The sequence below is a fragment of the Fulmarus glacialis genome, unplaced genomic scaffold (assembly GCF_000690835.1).
Source record: "Fulmarus glacialis isolate BGI_N327 unplaced genomic scaffold, ASM69083v1 scaffold6547, whole genome shotgun sequence".
Classification (NCBI taxonomy): domain Eukaryota; kingdom Metazoa; phylum Chordata; class Aves; order Procellariiformes; family Procellariidae; genus Fulmarus; species Fulmarus glacialis.
The window spans coordinates 1-16,807 of record NW_009223713.1 but is presented as its reverse complement, the minus strand read 5'-3'; the positions used below and the strand labels follow the sequence as shown (position 1 = coordinate 16,807).

Genomic DNA, 16,807 nt, shown 5'->3' with positions numbered 1-16,807 from the left:
CTGAGCATGATGTCACATGGTATAGAATACCCCATTGGCCAGCTGGGTCTACCACCCTGGCTGTGCTCCCCCCCGCCCCATGCGAGCATCACCCAGCAACAGCCAAAGCATCAATGGGCCATCAACGCTCCTTTCATACCAAACCCAAAACACAGCACACCCCCCAAGCTACTGGGGAGAAAGTTAACTCTGTCCCAGCCGGAACCAGGACATAATAGAAGAGCAAATATACTGATTCAGACATTGATTGCAAGGGAAGAACAACTTCAGAGAAGAAATGGCTTTAGCATTTAACTGGCAAGATTATATCTGAACTGCCTCCTTCTAGCACATTGTAACCAGGGCATGAGAGTTTTCCTAAAAGTGGAGAGATCAGGACTTCTTCATCAGAGTGGCAGCACCCCTCTAAACATGCTGCAACCCCCTCCTTAAGCCATTACTCAGACGAAAAGGCTTTCATTTACTTACTACAGTCACAAGGGCACAACAGTGAATTTTTTTTTTTTTTAAATGTGCCACAGATTTACTAACTGATATTTAATAGTGCCCAGTGTTCTGTTTGTATGCTCTGTGCATAGTGGACAGATCTATAAGTGGTTTGCACAAGAGGGTGGCTGCCTGTTTCTGACGCCAACTCCCAAAATGTTTTCTGTAAGAAGTGCTCATTAGAGGTCTGCTATTTGCAATTCAGCAACTCTGCTACTGGACTTATTCTGTGGTATGGTGACATCGCTGAGGAGCAGCAATCAGAAAAAAGACAGCAGGCAGTACTGAAGCATGACCCACTAGGGCTGCCTGCAGAGGGCACAGGACCTCTGAAAACACTATGTAAATCTCATGTTAGGAAATTTCGTGTTACCACGCACCCACTCGGGCAGGTGACAGAGACGCAACAGGAACAGCAAGCATTTATTACGAGGTTCAAAGTCTTAGACCTAGAGTTGTTGTGGCGGCATTTAAACCAAAACTGCTTCCTCACCACTTCCAGACCTGCACCTTCTCATCACAGTTCCCTATCTACCTCCACTTTCAGCCCAGCCCATTTCTATCTCATCATGATGGTATGATTCTGGTAAATCTCCAGCTTCTGATGTCACTAGCAGGTACATCAGAATGGGGCATTTTGTGGCAAGACTCTCAGAGCATTGGTTGCCAGTGCTGTGATGAGGGATATGTGAATCTGAGAGGTGTGGCAGGGTACCTGTAAGAAGCGTTCCATCCGGCAGGACGAGTGCTCAGGGCCTGCACCATCATAGCCATGGGGAAGAAGAATTACTATCCCACTCTGCAGAAGCCATTTCGCCTCACCTAAAAACACACAATGAGGAGGAAGGAAAGAATGATTTCCCCAGAACATAAAGCCGCAAAACACATACTAGTTTGCACAAACTGCTCAGGAAAAAAGAATAGCTAATTTCCACATCATTAAATACAAGCCTGAAACACGCTGCTGGCATTTTGCCATGAGATTCACAACAGTGGAACAGCATACGTAAGATGATCTGAAGTTTCTGAAATTATCATGTAACTTCCTGAAGACTTAAGCCTCCATGTGGAGCACGTGACATGGTGAAGATTTTAAAACTTAGTCTAAAACATCACCACGGTATGCAAGAATCCTCTTAATGGAACTGTCCTGACTAACAGTTCTCAAAGGTAACTCTCCAGTAAGCAAACCTCTAACCATAATTCATTGCATATTTTCTGCATACCTTGTCATTTGGTCCTCTGCAGGTGTGACCCAGGCAGCATCCTGTGAGCCAGTCCTAGCTAACACAGCAGTACTAGCCATAGGCTAGTTCCCCTGGGCTCCATCAAACCTCCTGCGCTATTTAAGGGATTACAGTTAAACCCGGAAAGTAATTCATCCCAGCCTCAAATACATGTTGAAGATGGGTGGGATAAGGGGCCTCTGAGAATTTCCATCTATGATTATAAAGGGAGTGCAGAGGCCTAACTGAGGCTAGATACCAAAACTCTGGATGGTTACTTACAAGGAATCCCACTTTAGAAATCCATCTTAGCATTTTCTCAGCATGTTCCAGCTCAGAGAGGTCTTTTTGCAGTATCTGAGCCATTAGAAAACATGCTAGAGTCAAACTGAGAGGTTGGTTGTAAGGCGCTGTTGTGGGGGGTTTTGATTGTTTGTTTTAAATAATCACTATTTTCCTTTTGTATTGCTCCAGGAATTTTTCAGATGCCTCAAGAAGAAAAGGTACAGCCCAAAAAGCTATCAAATACATATACACACAGTAAATTAAATATATGGGGAGGGGTAGGGGAAGAAAGGCCGTTAATATAATCAACTGTCCTTTCAGAATGACTGTCTTCTGCCAAAGATGGGGTGTCTTTCATCTTAAACAGATTGTCTTCAGAGAAAAGCTGCACAGAAGTCAGGACCACATAGGCAAGCTCACAAGACTTCTTGAGAAAACAGAATTATTTTCTCAACACATTGCCCTTTTACTTTAAAGATGAAGGATTTTCTAAAAATGTACTTTTTACTACAAATGGTTAGTTTTTAAATATATTAGCTCCTTGAACACTCACCTCCAGAGATGAAAGTGTCAAATATTATCTGGGCTCCATTAAAGAAGTCTCCAAATTGAGCTTCCCAAATTGGCAGTAACTTAGGGCTCTCAATACTCATTCCATATTCAAAACCAAGCACAGCTTCTTCAGACAAGGGACTGTTACTCACCTAATAAAAGGAAATTGTTGGGAGGGGTGGGTGAGGAAGAAGACAACCCAGGGTTAAGAACCTTTGGAACCAGGCACAACAGTGCTAGGCAGACTGAAGACATGCACTCCTAAAGGCAATTGATGGTCACCTCTTTTTTTTCTTTTGAATGAAGACAGTGAGGGGAAAAGAATAATAGCTGATCTCTCAAGGAAAAGCAAAACCCCTGGTTAAATTTGTAAAGAGGGTAGCTACAAAGAATGGGGGTGCCCTGACAGTTTTTATGTCTCTGTACCTAGGGTTTGCCAGAATATGCAGGCTACCTAAATATGTCTCAGAAGCTTTAAAATATGCATTCTGTTTCAGCACAACTTGAAGAAAGTTGTCTTGTGGACCACAGAACCTACCTCTAGGAAACCGTTCTGGTCTGGGGACATATGATTCAGAGGAATGTAGGTATCATCTGTCTCTTGGCAAACCAACATGGCGTGTCGTTGGCTAAAGGTTCCTCTGCCAACATCTTGTCCACTTAGTCTGATATTAAACCCTTGCCAAGCAATAAACAAAACACTGGATTAGTAAGTCATGTAAGAAGAAAACATGCAGGACAACAACTCTCCACTCCTAAAATATTACTTCTCTTGTTAAGTCTCTTCTTGGATTTCCCCTCATCAGCAACATCAAATCGGAGATGGAATTCTTAACCAGCAGCATCTCCAACTCACAAGCACAGAGATGCTCAGACATTTCTCTTTTCTCCTCTCTGCAGCCAAGAATTATTTTTGTGGTAAGTGGTTCAATTCACTGAAGCAAACTGCAAAATATGTGCATTCTGTATCGTATGTAAATGGAGATATGAACTCAGGCTAGAGAGGAGGGAAAAGAAACTGTAGTATGAAACACACTCTAAAAGGCAAGTGTACAGGAGGCCCCACTGATGTCAGCTGCATTGCTCATGTGCTTAGTGCTAAGCACCAACTTTTTTGGGCAGTGGGAGGGAGCAACAATTTTTTGAAGACATTTAGTACTCAATCTACAAATATTAGCGACGTACAGGATTCATATTTACCTTCTCTTAGTACCATGCAAATGCAAATTGTCAAATTCATACATCATATGAATCTTTGGACTTAGAAACACCTAAAAAGTCTAATGTTATACTTTATTGTCATCAAAGCAAAAATATTTTATTGTCTGCTGTCTAGTTGCCTCTTACCTTGGCTCAGCAGGGAACCAAACGCTAAAGTTTCAGCTGTTGCCCAGTCCAGCTTTTTTCCTTCCTCCATTTTTTGAACTCTTGACTGAACAAGCAAACAACAAGGAAAAGTTACTATTTTGCCTTTTTCCTGTAGCTCCTTTGGTGGCACAGATCAATATTAGAAGCAAGAAAAAAAATAAAACACTATAGAGAGAAATGCTATATTCCTGCAGCCAGCTTAGGCTGGTTTGGAATACACATAGTCTTATTTCAGCACATCCTGAAGAAGGCTGCCCTGCAGACCACAGAACCATGGATGACCCACATGTTCACTTACCAGACAACAAACTGTGGATTGACAAATTAGATCTTAGTCTAAAAATATTAAAAACCTTAGCACAGCACAGAACGTGCTCTTGACAGACTTCTGGTTTGTCTGGTTAGCAGTGATGAGAGACACCAGGTCCAAGTATTTCAGTCTCCAGAATTCTCCCCTGTCCTGGCCTGCAGAACGGCAGACAAATGATCATACCCAGCTGTGGTGTTCTTGCCTTGGGCTGGGAAGGCAAGATCATCAGTTTCTGAAATATTCAACTCATGGCCTCTCTCTGGCTGCCAACCAGACACCTGCGCATGGTCATCATTCATCAAAGGGAAACGTTCACAAACCCAAACCAATCCAATTATTGCACACAAACTTATGAGCTATCAAAAACTGACTGCCAAATTTGGCCACACGTGTATGCTGATGTTTATATATATAAAACATAAACAGTCACTACCGGCTTTAGAAACTGTGTACGCTAGGTACCAAGTTCCTGATTCATTCTCTCACAAAGTACTCATTATAATCGTAACGCATATAAATGATAGTCATTTATCATAATAGTTTCTATTATTTGTAAGAATAATAAACTGTATTTTCTATAAGCTTTTTTCTTCATTGCAACGAAATATTGTTGAAATAACAAAATTAAGTATATGGTCAGATTTGTGGGAGAGGATGTGTCTTTCTTCAAAACTGGAGGAAAAATAGCATAATCCAAGCCTCGAAAAAGAGAGCAAGCTGCTTTTCCTAGAGACTACTATGCTAATCTCCAACTGGCAGCCTTGCTGTGTTTAGAGTTTCTCCTGTAATGGGTCACACCTTTGAGCAATGGGACTAGAAGCATCATTATGCTCTACTGACCTGTGCGTAGGTCTTCAGAAGATGGCTGTGCACCTGGAGTTCTTCAGGCACCTCTACAGACTTGACTCCAATAAACTGCAGAAGTGGTACAGGCATACCTGTGTCCCAAGTGGTGATTTTAGCAGAAGGCTCGACGAAGCCTTTCCAGTGAGCCTGCAGGTTGGTAGGAGGTGGACTATACAAGGTCATGTTGGCAAGATGATCATTCAGTTTAGAATAGTACGTTGTCTTTATCTCAGATACTTCAACCTCAGTCATGAGCCCAGCAGCTATCAGGTGTTCTGCGTATGTGTCTGGGATACTTTTACGAGATCTGTCAGGGAGGGAATCAAACCCCATAGACATTAAGCCTGAAAACAGTGTCACTGCAGAACAAGGAAATACCACCTTACTACTGTCAGTTACCATGGAAAACTAAAATAATGATGTCTTGGTGCATTATACACATTTGCATGAAGTTTGCTTCCCTGGCATTTCCAGAAAGATAACAATTCTCTTGGGTATGTGCTTTACAGTCCTTTCAGCTGTGCCTGTTGTTGGCAGTTACAGGTAAAAGCAAGTAAAAAAAAACCTCCCAGTTAGACTGACCCTGTGCTATCATGCACATTTTCTTCAGACAAATTGATAATAGGATTTCAGTATTAGCTGAGAATCAAGCCATCCATTCCATAAATGCTTCACCTAAAATACCAGAATTCATTGGCCAGTAAATTTTTATGTGTATTTTTCTTTGGGGATAAGGATGGAATCTGAATACATCTAAATGCTCATAAAGATGGGTCCCCATTGGAACGAGCAGGACCAGGCAAAGATGAGGCAAACATCATACTGGCTTCCTGCCCATTCTCCCACATTATCTATGTTTCCCTCTGGCACACAGAAGACAACTTTGCCTTCTGATTACTAGCCATCATGAATTTGAAATCTAAGGGCTATGTGCAAAGATTGCTCTCCAAACGGCATCAAGCCACATATTCAAGAACTGACACTAGTGGTTACCTTCATTAACACATCACTATCAGACTCACACCTTAGTGAAGGGCTGCTGACAGTGTAGCTACACTTACATAAAGACTCGTCGGTATGGCAATGGATCTTCATTATACAGAGACTTCTACTGCAGTAGCAGGCAATACTGAGTTGGTGTAGACACAAGTACGTTTTGGGTTCCCCCATCAGCTGCGTTACCCTTACCTGATGATTTTGTACATGCTGGGGTTGGTGAAGAACGGCTCATCAAGTTCATTGTGGCCCCACTGCCTGTAGCACAGCAAGTCTACTATCACGTCCCTGCGGAACTGGCGTTGGTACTCGACAGCCAGTCGTGTGGCACGGACAACTTCTTCAGGATCATCCCCATTCACATGGATAACTGCACACCCAACAATTTTACCTGCCCAGGGATTCAAAACATAACAACAGTAATCACACTCAACCCCTTCCAAAGAAAGCAGACACAACCTACTCTGCTGAAAATTACAGACAACTCATGTGAAGTGTATTTAACAAAAACAAATCTACAAAAGATGCTCTTTGTGATGAGAGCTGGGGTAAGGAGTAGGAGTCTTCCCCGAGAATAAGTGCAATTAGCCCAACCTGTTCTATTTGTCACAGTTTGAGCACAACTGCTTTACCAGCACTAAATTCCCAGAGGATTTCCTATACACAGTTCCTACATCTTCTTAATCTGGGTGGAAGTCTCCAGGGAATGAGAGAGAACTATTTGATCACTTCTCTTTCAAACAAAAAATGAGTTTTGTTTCCTTCTTATCCTAGGCTATCACTACTATGAATTCACACAGGCCAGAAACAATCTTCTCCCTTGTTAGTAGTCATTCTATCCATTGCTCCTCCAGCAGAAAGGTCTCTTCATTAAAGAGAACATTGCAAAATTCAAACGTCTTAACACCCTCTCCTGTATGACAATTTGGCTGCAAATCTTCCCAGCAACAGAGTGCTCCTCTTGTACTTTATCTACCCAAATTCTGGAAAATTAAAATGCTTCAGCCATTCCTGACCCGTGTCAAGTTTCCCTCCCTAGCAAAATCCTGAAGCTCAAATGGGTAACACGCCCCCTCCTCACTGACCAGGTAAGAAGAAAGGAAAACTAAGGATGCAGGGAAAAAACAAAAACAAAACCAAAAAACCCACAAGACAAAACCAGCCCAGGGAAGAAGTAATAACACATGCTATCTACCTTATCAGATTTAATGAATCTACCTGTTCAGTTTGATGAAACCATAAGACAAACACAAACATGATGTTAAGTCTTAAAAACATACATTAGTATATTTTTAATTCTAGGAGACATACACAAGAGAACTAACCACTATGTCTCTGATTCTACTGATTATAATACATCTGTTTATCACTAAGAAAGACTAGCCCAAAACAAAAGACTTCCATTTTAAGCTTAGAAACAGCATGAGACTCATCTTTCAATTAAAAGCTCAACAGTTCACCTGACAACAAACAAAACCAAAAAATGAAGGAGTATCTGACTTATAAATCTTGCTCAGAAAACACACTGGAATGATTTTTATTAAATTTAACAAGATATATTTAAAACACATCTACTATACACTCCATCACAATACATTTTTAAAAGCTGTCAATGACATGGCAGAAATTAAATGAGTTACAGACTTCACAATAATCTTGTAAATACTTTATAACATCCTGTAAAATGTGACAACATTTTCCCTTGATATTTAGTCTCTGCCATAAAGCAGACGGGGGAGGGCATATTTTTGGCATCTAAATTTTTGCTAGTAGGAGGTAATAATTTTAATTTCTACTGTGTCATGAAAATGGAGATATATTAGTCTAACTCCCTAGAGCTGACAGGCACTTGCTATAAAAAGCCCATAGAATAGCATATATTCACACTGGAGTTAAAAATCCTTTCTGACACAACAGGCAATCTTCCTTCTGATTCAACTATACATACCAATATCACTACAGTACAGAGACGATCTTCCTCGCTCTGGAGGAGTGGTATAACCCAGCTGGTTATTAACAATCAAATGGATGCTCCCACCAACTCTGAAATGTGGTAGATTAGAGAGGGTCAGTGTTTCAGGAACAATCCCTTGCCCAGAGAAAGCAGCATCGCCATGAACCTACATTAGGGAAGAAGATGGAAAAGTCTCATTAGAAAACACTGGAGGAACAGGAAAATCAAAACCGTAACTCATTAAGCACGACCTTTTAAATTGAGTAGGTAGAACAGATAGTTTCAGCCAGATACACTTCTTAACCCCTTTCAGACTACTGTTTTCATGATTTGAGAGTGTATATAGTCTTATCACTAACACAAGGTCATAGCAGCCAACATCTGTACATGACTGCCTGATGTAATCCCTATCTGGAACGGACCAATAACCTCCCAAAATTGACCCACCAGTGTATAGGTGACTGCAAGTACCATGCTATAGCAAGGCTGCAGCAGTCAGTAGCAAGTCACTGACCACTGAACAAAAGGAAGCCCGTCACCACAGCATTCTCTACGTGCTTTGCTGAAAGTTAAATGCTGGTGAACTGGGATTTATGCCTACTGCCACCTTACCAAGTAGAGACAAGAACAGACATGATAGAAAAAAAGTGGAAAAGGAACTGAATGGAAGCATTTAGTTTACAATGAGGGTGGTGAAACACTGGAACAGGTTGCCCAGAGAGGTGGTGGATGCCCCATCCCTGGAAATATTCAAGGTCAGGTTGGACGGGGCTCTGGGCAACCTCATCTAGTTTAAGATTTCCTTGCCCACAGCAAGGGGGTTGGATTAGATGACCTTTAAAAGTCCCTTCCAATCCAAACTATTCTGTGATTCTATGATATAAAAGTAATAAAAGCTTTCGGAAGGAAATAAAACCTAAGTTCTTAGTTACATTTCAAAACTGCAAATAAATGTTGCAAATAAAAAAAGTTTGGAAGGTGAGGGGAGACTACTGTGGCGTTCAACCCAGGTTTCCAAAAAGGCTAGAGATACTAGAATGAGTATCATCTAGCATTTCCATGTTTTGAAACTAGAGATAGTTCTCCATTGATGAATCTGATCACAGCTTCCTCAGAATGCAGATTCGATCCTTTGCAGATCAAAATCACTATGCAGATTGACGTAGTTTCTTATTAAAACCAGATGACTGTTCTACGTTCTAGTTATGGGATAATGGTTTCAAGCCTTAGAGACTTTTGGCGGTGCAAGTACACCTGGAAGAGAGTAGAGGTGTCAACCACCAGTGAAATGGCAGCACTGGGTTTTATACAGTTCTAATACAGAGACTTTTTTAAAAGGCATCACAGAAAACCAAAGTTAACTACTGCAAGAGAGAGCCAACACAGCATCCCCTCTCTACCCCTTACCATGCTACACTTGTTCCTGAAGTGCTGGGTTTTCACTTTTCCATTGTGGTTTCTTCTGCTGCCTAAGAAGGCTATGTATCTTGGTGATATCATCTGAGTGAAGACCTTAGAACATCTGAAAGAACTTTATGGCCTTCAGTACATCCCAAAGCACTAAAGTCAGTGTGACTATCCAACTACACAAGACTCTTCATATGCATCTCAACCCCTGAGGATTCAATCACTGTGGGGTAGGTAGGATTTTACTCATTCTAGCAGAAAGCTGAAAACAGTTTTTGCTACCACATGTTTTTTCTGGGCAGCCTTAGTAAAGAACATGAAAGGAAGAGGTTTAATTCATCAAACACTGACCCTGACAGTGGAACATCAAATGTGAAATTTATTTCAGGGAGACCTTATTCTCAGATTTCAGTTCAAATCAAAGACACCAGTAGAATCATAGAATCATTAAGGTTAGAAAAGACCTCTAAGATCATCGAGTCCAACTGTCAACCCAACACCACCATGCCCACTAAACCACGTCCCTACGCGCCAACTCTACACGTCTTTTAAATACTTCCAGGGATGGTGACTCAACCACTTCCCTGGGCAGCCTGTTCCAAGGCTTGACCACTCTTTCAGTAAAGAAATTTTTCCTAATTTCCTAAGCAAATAGTTGCTTGATGTTCAGGAAGTGGAGTTAAGATATTTGAGAAGGTGAAAAATAAGCCCCTCTTCAGCAGAGATGGACAATTAAACATTGCAGAAGTGTCCATGGCAGTTATTCAAGGAAGAGTTTTATAGTCTTCATACATTCCGAACACACTGAAGTTCCAGAAAAGATGATCTTCAGACCTTGGACGACTAGGCTTATCACTGACACCGGCACCTCAGCTGATCTTTACTCTTTTTACCCTCAAGCTCTGGCACTCAGGCTAGTGGAAGAATAAACAAATACCAGAGTAAACCTCAATTCAGAGTTTCTACACTTACATTTCTGGACCCAAAGCACTGTGAAAACAGAAAGCCCAAAGAGAAACTTCCAAACCAAGATTCTGAAAGAGGAAGTGTCTGCTTTCATCCATTTCTTCTCAATTTAATGAGAGCAGTTAACAGTCACAACTGTAAAAATTTGCCTTTTTTTTATTAATCTAACTCTTGGACCTCTTAATGATACAATCACGAGTACTGATGTTCACATTACATGAAACATTTTCTTTCATTTAGGAATACTTTGAGTCAGTGTACTAACACGGAGGTGGCTAGCTTCGAGTTAAATGTTGTTCTTCTCTACTATGCAACCTTCCCTACCACTTACCCCTTCAAAAACAAAAAGTTAATTTTTTCTTGCATAGGGAGGGTCCATTTATCCTGAGAATCTTTGTTTAAAGAGTCATAGTAGTTTCGTTACTACACGATGAAGATCTAATATTACGAGACAGACAGAATCTAAGAAGCAATAATATCTTACCAAACTAACTGACATAACTGCACTGAAAGACAAGGAGACGATGCATTGGACAACAAACTTTTCTTCCTGCACTTGCATGCCCCATAACCTTTTTTTTTTTTTTTTAAAATAAAAAGATAATATCAATATAACCCCAACTTGCCTCCAGTTTTCTCAATATTTCAAATTCTCCCTTCTGCTTTTTCTCAGTATCCACATCCTTCCAGAAGGAAGCAAAACACTTATTTAACTGAAATATGTCATCACTTCTACCTGTAACTTCCTCCACGTTTATTATACTTCAGAACAGTTCTGCCCCAACTCAATTTTACTCCCTGCTTTAAAAATATTTAAGAGTTTGACTCACTTGTATTTCCAAGTTGAATACAACACAAGGAAAGAAAATTTATTAAGGAACTATTTAGGACTGCCTCCACAGCTACAAAAGACAGCTCAAGGAATAAAAACCAATTCCAGCAGACTTTCTTCAACAGTACCATGATAAAATGACAAAATTCTAAATCCTCTTGTATATTTTGCAACCTTGTTGATAGCTCTTCTCCAAACTCATTTAATTTAAAATGCTAACAGTGATGGTTTAAATGCAAAAGTGGTCTGTCAGGAAAGGCACACATGGCTCTCAATGCAGACTATTATTAAAATAAAGGAATCAGTTCTTCAGAAATCTTAGAAGTGGAATTGTTTAAATGCAGTATCATCACATGTCACCTGGAAATCTTCCTTCCCCTCCTCTTTCTCCATAAAGGGGATCCCAGTTCTTGATATTCTACATTAATTCAGTCTGTTTGATATTTCTATATACACCGCTTCTGTTCATGTGCTAGTCCAGGAAGTCTTACAAAGATGTTACAAATTGTGAGTAAAATACCTGCAGGCAAATAACTTTGTCTCCAGCCTGTGCAGAGCTCTCTGGGGAGTAATCTCCATCGAGCAGAGTCTGTTGCCTTCCTCGTGTCTTGCCCACGGCCACTGGATTGATTGCTTCTAAGTGTGAGGGGTTAGGTAACAAGGTGACGTGCACGGGCCTGTGTGAACCGAAGTCAAGATCTACAGAAGATGTCAGGTGGGAGAGAACATCCCCAATAGCTGCTGAATTCTCTGGAAACTCACTCAAACCACGCATCTTACGGAACATGAGCTGCATGGAAACAAATTTGGTTAAATCCCCTTTACGATTCATCAACACATTGAAAGAAAAACATTTAGAGAACTGTATGCTCTCCTACTCCTGAAATTGCAAGGATGCTTCAGATAACAGCACCTAAATCCCTTTATTAGAGTTCTCTTTAACAGTCTCCTGAGAAGATCTGGCTGAGGTGCTGACAGAAGGGGAATACACCCTCACACAGGTAACTTTTTTATGCTTCAGCATTCACAACACAACAAAATTCTAGGTTTTTATTTCATTGCAATTAGGCACAAAGCAACAGTCAATGAGATTGTAAGTCTCTTACCTCAGGCGGAAGCTGAAGTAAACCCGTGAGAAGATTAAGTCTTCCACGATGAGGCATTCCAAGAATGATATCCGTTACACCGCTGTACGCACACATCTTGAACAACTCATGGAAGAAACCCATCATGCTCTCTGCTCCTTCACCACCATATCGCTTCACTGTGGCAAACTTCGTGGCTAAGAAGTGATCAAACTCCTATTAAAAACAGGAGAACTTCAGTGTTAGGCTATTTTAAGCAGCAGTCTTCTGTTTATAAAATTGAAATATAACTTATGTTTGTACCTTTAAGGCATACAGACCTACGCATACCCCCTGAAAGTCTTAGCTCATTCTCCACCCACACAGTGTGAGACCACAAGCTATGACGACTACAAGAAATCAGCTCTTATCTTCTCTTAAATAGAAAAACATTGGATTCACGACCAAACTGTCTCTATCTAACATGGAAGGAGGTGCATAAAGAAATATAACACCAGAGCAATTTACAAGTTCCTTGATCCTGAGATGCAAAGTGCTACAGAAGCACAGCGTTCATTTTGATTACTATTAGATGCAGTCCTTAGTACATAGGTAGAAGAATGCTTGAGAGAAGGAAAATAAATTAATCTGTATTTACTTCATTTTCCTCTCACTCCTCCCACTTCACTCCATTCATCTATTCCTAGACAGCTCTCACAAGTGACCAAGTTTTGGAAGCACTAGAAGTGTCTGTAGTGTTTTGCAACTGAAGACTGAAAATAAACAAAGTCTGTAACCGAGAAGGGAAGACTGAGCCACAGCCAAAGATCCGAGCCAACTGCTGAACATCTTCTAGTTAAGCAACATTTAGTTCCAAGGATATATACAAAACTAATCACACATAGAAGCAGGTTTTTTCCTGACAAATTCTACACTTTAAGTACAGTTCTGGTCACACTGAAGTGAATACGGGATTTATCCGGGTCCTGATTTCACCCTCCTGTGTCACTGTAAAATTCCTTTAACTGCCAAAGAGGCAAGAAAAATATGAAATGTCCCATATATTTCTGTTTAGTCATTGGTAAATATTACATTTAACACTCCTTCCACTTGGAAAACTGGAAACAGGGACAACTTCACAGATCCTGCTCTTCTACCTTTCCATCCTTCTGGATAACACAGGGAGAAAAGGGGAGAAAAAAGAAAATTTTTACAGTACAGAAGCATTGGAATAAATTTTCTCCATACGTTTTGCAAGTACATAAATCTTTCACTTCCTTACAGAATGCATTGAACAAAGGTTCCTTTGCTGAAAAGCAGCAAATTTACCAGTGCTATATGGCTAACACCTCAGCCCAACTCTGTTTTGTCCTCCCAAAACCTTGAGAGACATCATACTTTAAAGCTAGTAAAACAAATAAGCATGAGGGTGAAAGGAAAACAAAGAACAGCTACATCAGAGCACAAAATTTCATAGAGCTCTGTCCAACCTTGCATTCCCATTAGTAACATTTAATATAAGCTGTCAGATCATTAGCCTACGAGGATCTCACTTTCGAAGAGTGATTACTCATTAATTTGTAGGGTCATTATTTGTGTCTCCAGATGATAAAGAATATATGTCACAAGAATATATATTACACACAATCTATGTTCTAATTAGTTCTAAAAGCCTTTTGGGTTTGGAACTGGTTGGAAATATTTTCCTAGAAATAATTTCCAAAGTAATCAATGGAAACGAAAAGGTATCACTATCTGTTTTAATAATGGCTGCTAAGTAAATTCAGCAACAACCTCCAGTGAGATTCCTGCATTTGTGTATTGCACTTTTTCAGGCAAAACCTTGTACTTCTTCATCTTGCACACTGTCAAAGCCTTTCAGAATAGCAATTGTTCTTCTTCTGCATGACTAATGTCTGGACTAGTGAAGGGTTCATGACAGACCCCACGACTCTGTGACAATCCAATAGTAGCGAACAAGGTACCTGGGACTCCAACATTAGCTTGCACAAGTGCTTTTTCTCTTCAGGTGTAAATGCTTCTTGTTTTAGCTCTTCAAACCGTTTAGCAAACCATTCTCTCTCCTCCAAAGTTGGAAGCTGGCTTGTTTCTATGGAAATATGGCCGCAGTATATATGGTCAAGGTAAGCCAACACATCCTCTAGGGAAGCCTCTTCTTTTCCCATGTTTAGAAGCCCTAGTGGGAAATAAATGTTATTAGCAGCTCCAGAGGAAGGGGAAACACTAAGAACTAAACTGTTGTCTTGCAATTACATTAACATTTTGAGTGTACAAATTAATGTCTTGTCCTCCTTTCCTCCATTTAAAAACAAAACTCACGAAATTATTTTATAAGCACACTTCAGTGTTATTAATACGAGGGTCTTATGCCTAATTGTGAGGTGCTCAAAATGCCTTTCTGAAAGACTTTACCATGAATGAAACAGAGCCACTGTTTTTGTGACTCAGTATAGCAGTCAGTATCTTGTGGCTCATAGAGATGAGCTTCAGTCCCAGCTGCATCACAAGTAAATAAGCACCTGTTTTGCAGATGGAGAAAATAAAGCATGGAGAAGGCCCTCCTTTGTTCAAGGCCACAGCGAGAGTCTAAGAGATCCAAGAAAAGACAAGTCTTGACTTCTGCCCCAGTGCTCTGGCAGCTTCACTACAGTGTTAAGTATTATGCTAAATCATAGAATGTTACAGCAACACAAGAAATCAATGTATAACCTCAGTAGTTGTAACACCAAGTAAAAATTTTCATGGTTTCCAAAGATGTTAGAAGGTAGCCACTCATTACACGATGATTTCTGCAACAAACATATAAGTAGGCTGAAGTTAACAGTTTTGCGTCCAACAGTTCATTACTGATTGAACCGCCGCTCAATATTTGGCTCTTCCGCAGTGGACACAGCCTCTTAATAAATCACCCGTGAAGACAATTTGCTGTGATAAGGCTGCAGACTCACCTGTAGTAATGAGAGGCCCTTGAAGGACTTCAGCCAACTCTTGGATTTCGGGTACCATGTTCATAACAGCTTGGCCAGCAAACAGTGGGTTTATTTTGGCTGCTTTGTGGCCATGTTCAGCGTAGGCAGTTATTAAACGAGCAAGAGCATGGTCAACTAAAACCAAAAAGAAAGCAGAACAGTATCGCGCATGTGCTCACGTTTAATCCATTTGCAGCAACAACTCACAAGTATTCTGTCCATTGATAATCATCAAGGTTCTGGCTGGAAAGACCGTTTTTCTAAGCAGTTGTTTTCACCTTATCACCCCACAACAGCTCCCACCATCAAACTGCTAAATCTGCTCACCCATCAGATTTTCAAGCAACTACAATCTAGATTTCCTCCACGGCTCCCCTCATAGTTAGATGCCTGTAAACACATGCAAAGCTACTTCATTTTGCTTCGAATCTCTTTACAACAGGTATGTCCAACTCAAGAATGGCACAGTACTAGTGTACAAAGTCTTATTTCCTCAGCTGACTCAAATCATACCACTTGTGCTTCCCTGTTTCTTGCTGGAATGACAGGAGGATAGGGTCTTAACAGTAATTCAGGTCCTACGACTTCAAAAAAAAAAGTCTGTGTCTGCAGGAGCCACTAGCCAACAGCATGTGCACATGCTGAGCCAGACGTTCTCAAAATTCAAATATGTGAACAAGTTTTTCAACAAGACACCGGCAACACACTGTTGCAGGCATTTGACTTCGAGATCAAAAAATTATCGACATAAGCAAAACTTGACCAGCTGAAAGGTCATGCACGCAACATTACTATCAGTGAGCGCACGCTACAGACCAGGTCGATACACTGTAAACCAATAAAACATATTGCAAGCAGAATCTGCTACAAATTAATTATATGAATCAGTTTATAATGCATTTTTAATGTGTGTGGTTTTTTCACCCTGATAAAGGTGCAGCACTGACAATATTCAGGTCTTCCAAAACAACGCAATTGCTGACAGCATTTCACAAAGCTATTTCTCTGACATTTGTATTTCCACGGCCGGCAGTCTGCTCCAGCTATTACGTTCTCGCAGTCGGCCCGTTCCAACAGGTCCTTTTCTCTAACGGATTCTACAACACAAGAACATAACCCTAACATCTCCCACAACACTCTCAGCAAGCTAGGCATTTCAAAGCAATTTTAAAAATGTAACGTAAAAATATATTAACCCTTTCCTTGCTTAAACCAGGAGGTTACTTAGTGATGGGATTCGGTGCCCAGGAACTTACAAACTGATGTCACTCCTGCTTCCGCGCAGCGGGCTTAATTCCTACTGGAGTCTCCTGAGGCGTTAACGCAGGGACGACACTCCTACCCCAAAGTTTTCTGCTTGAAATTATTTTTCTGCACTATAAAACCGAGCTAAAAGCATCACAGTTATTGCTACAGGAGAGAGTTATCTGTACTTAACCAGTTCAAGCACAATAATATAAAAGAGAAAAATCGCAGGCGCGTGGCACAGGTACTTTATGAGCAGTAAAACACTACAAGGGCACAC

General features: G+C 40.7%; 1 protein-coding gene across 1 annotated transcript in view; it reads right to left on the bottom strand.

Annotated features, from left to right (window-relative positions):
• The window catches only part of DHTKD1 (dehydrogenase E1 and transketolase domain containing 1), a gene marked incomplete at its 5' end in the record, with an annotated part of 20,265 nt that extends 3,886 nt beyond the window's left edge, over positions 1-16,379 (bottom strand). Inside the window, 12 exons of the mRNA XM_009581885.1 lie at positions 1,202-1,308; positions 2,551-2,701; positions 3,088-3,227; positions 3,897-3,981; positions 5,068-5,380; positions 6,262-6,460; positions 8,018-8,189; positions 11,749-12,018; positions 12,335-12,529; positions 14,278-14,489; positions 15,262-15,417; positions 16,293-16,379. Coding sequence (XP_009580180.1) covers positions 1,202-1,308; positions 2,551-2,701; positions 3,088-3,227; positions 3,897-3,981; positions 5,068-5,380; positions 6,262-6,460; positions 8,018-8,189; positions 11,749-12,018; positions 12,335-12,529; positions 14,278-14,489; positions 15,262-15,417; positions 16,293-16,379 — 2,087 coding nt within the window. The remainder of the gene's footprint in view (positions 1-1,201; positions 1,309-2,550; positions 2,702-3,087; positions 3,228-3,896; positions 3,982-5,067; positions 5,381-6,261; positions 6,461-8,017; positions 8,190-11,748; positions 12,019-12,334; positions 12,530-14,277; positions 14,490-15,261; positions 15,418-16,292) is intronic.
• Between the last annotated feature and the right edge of the window lie 428 nt (positions 16,380-16,807).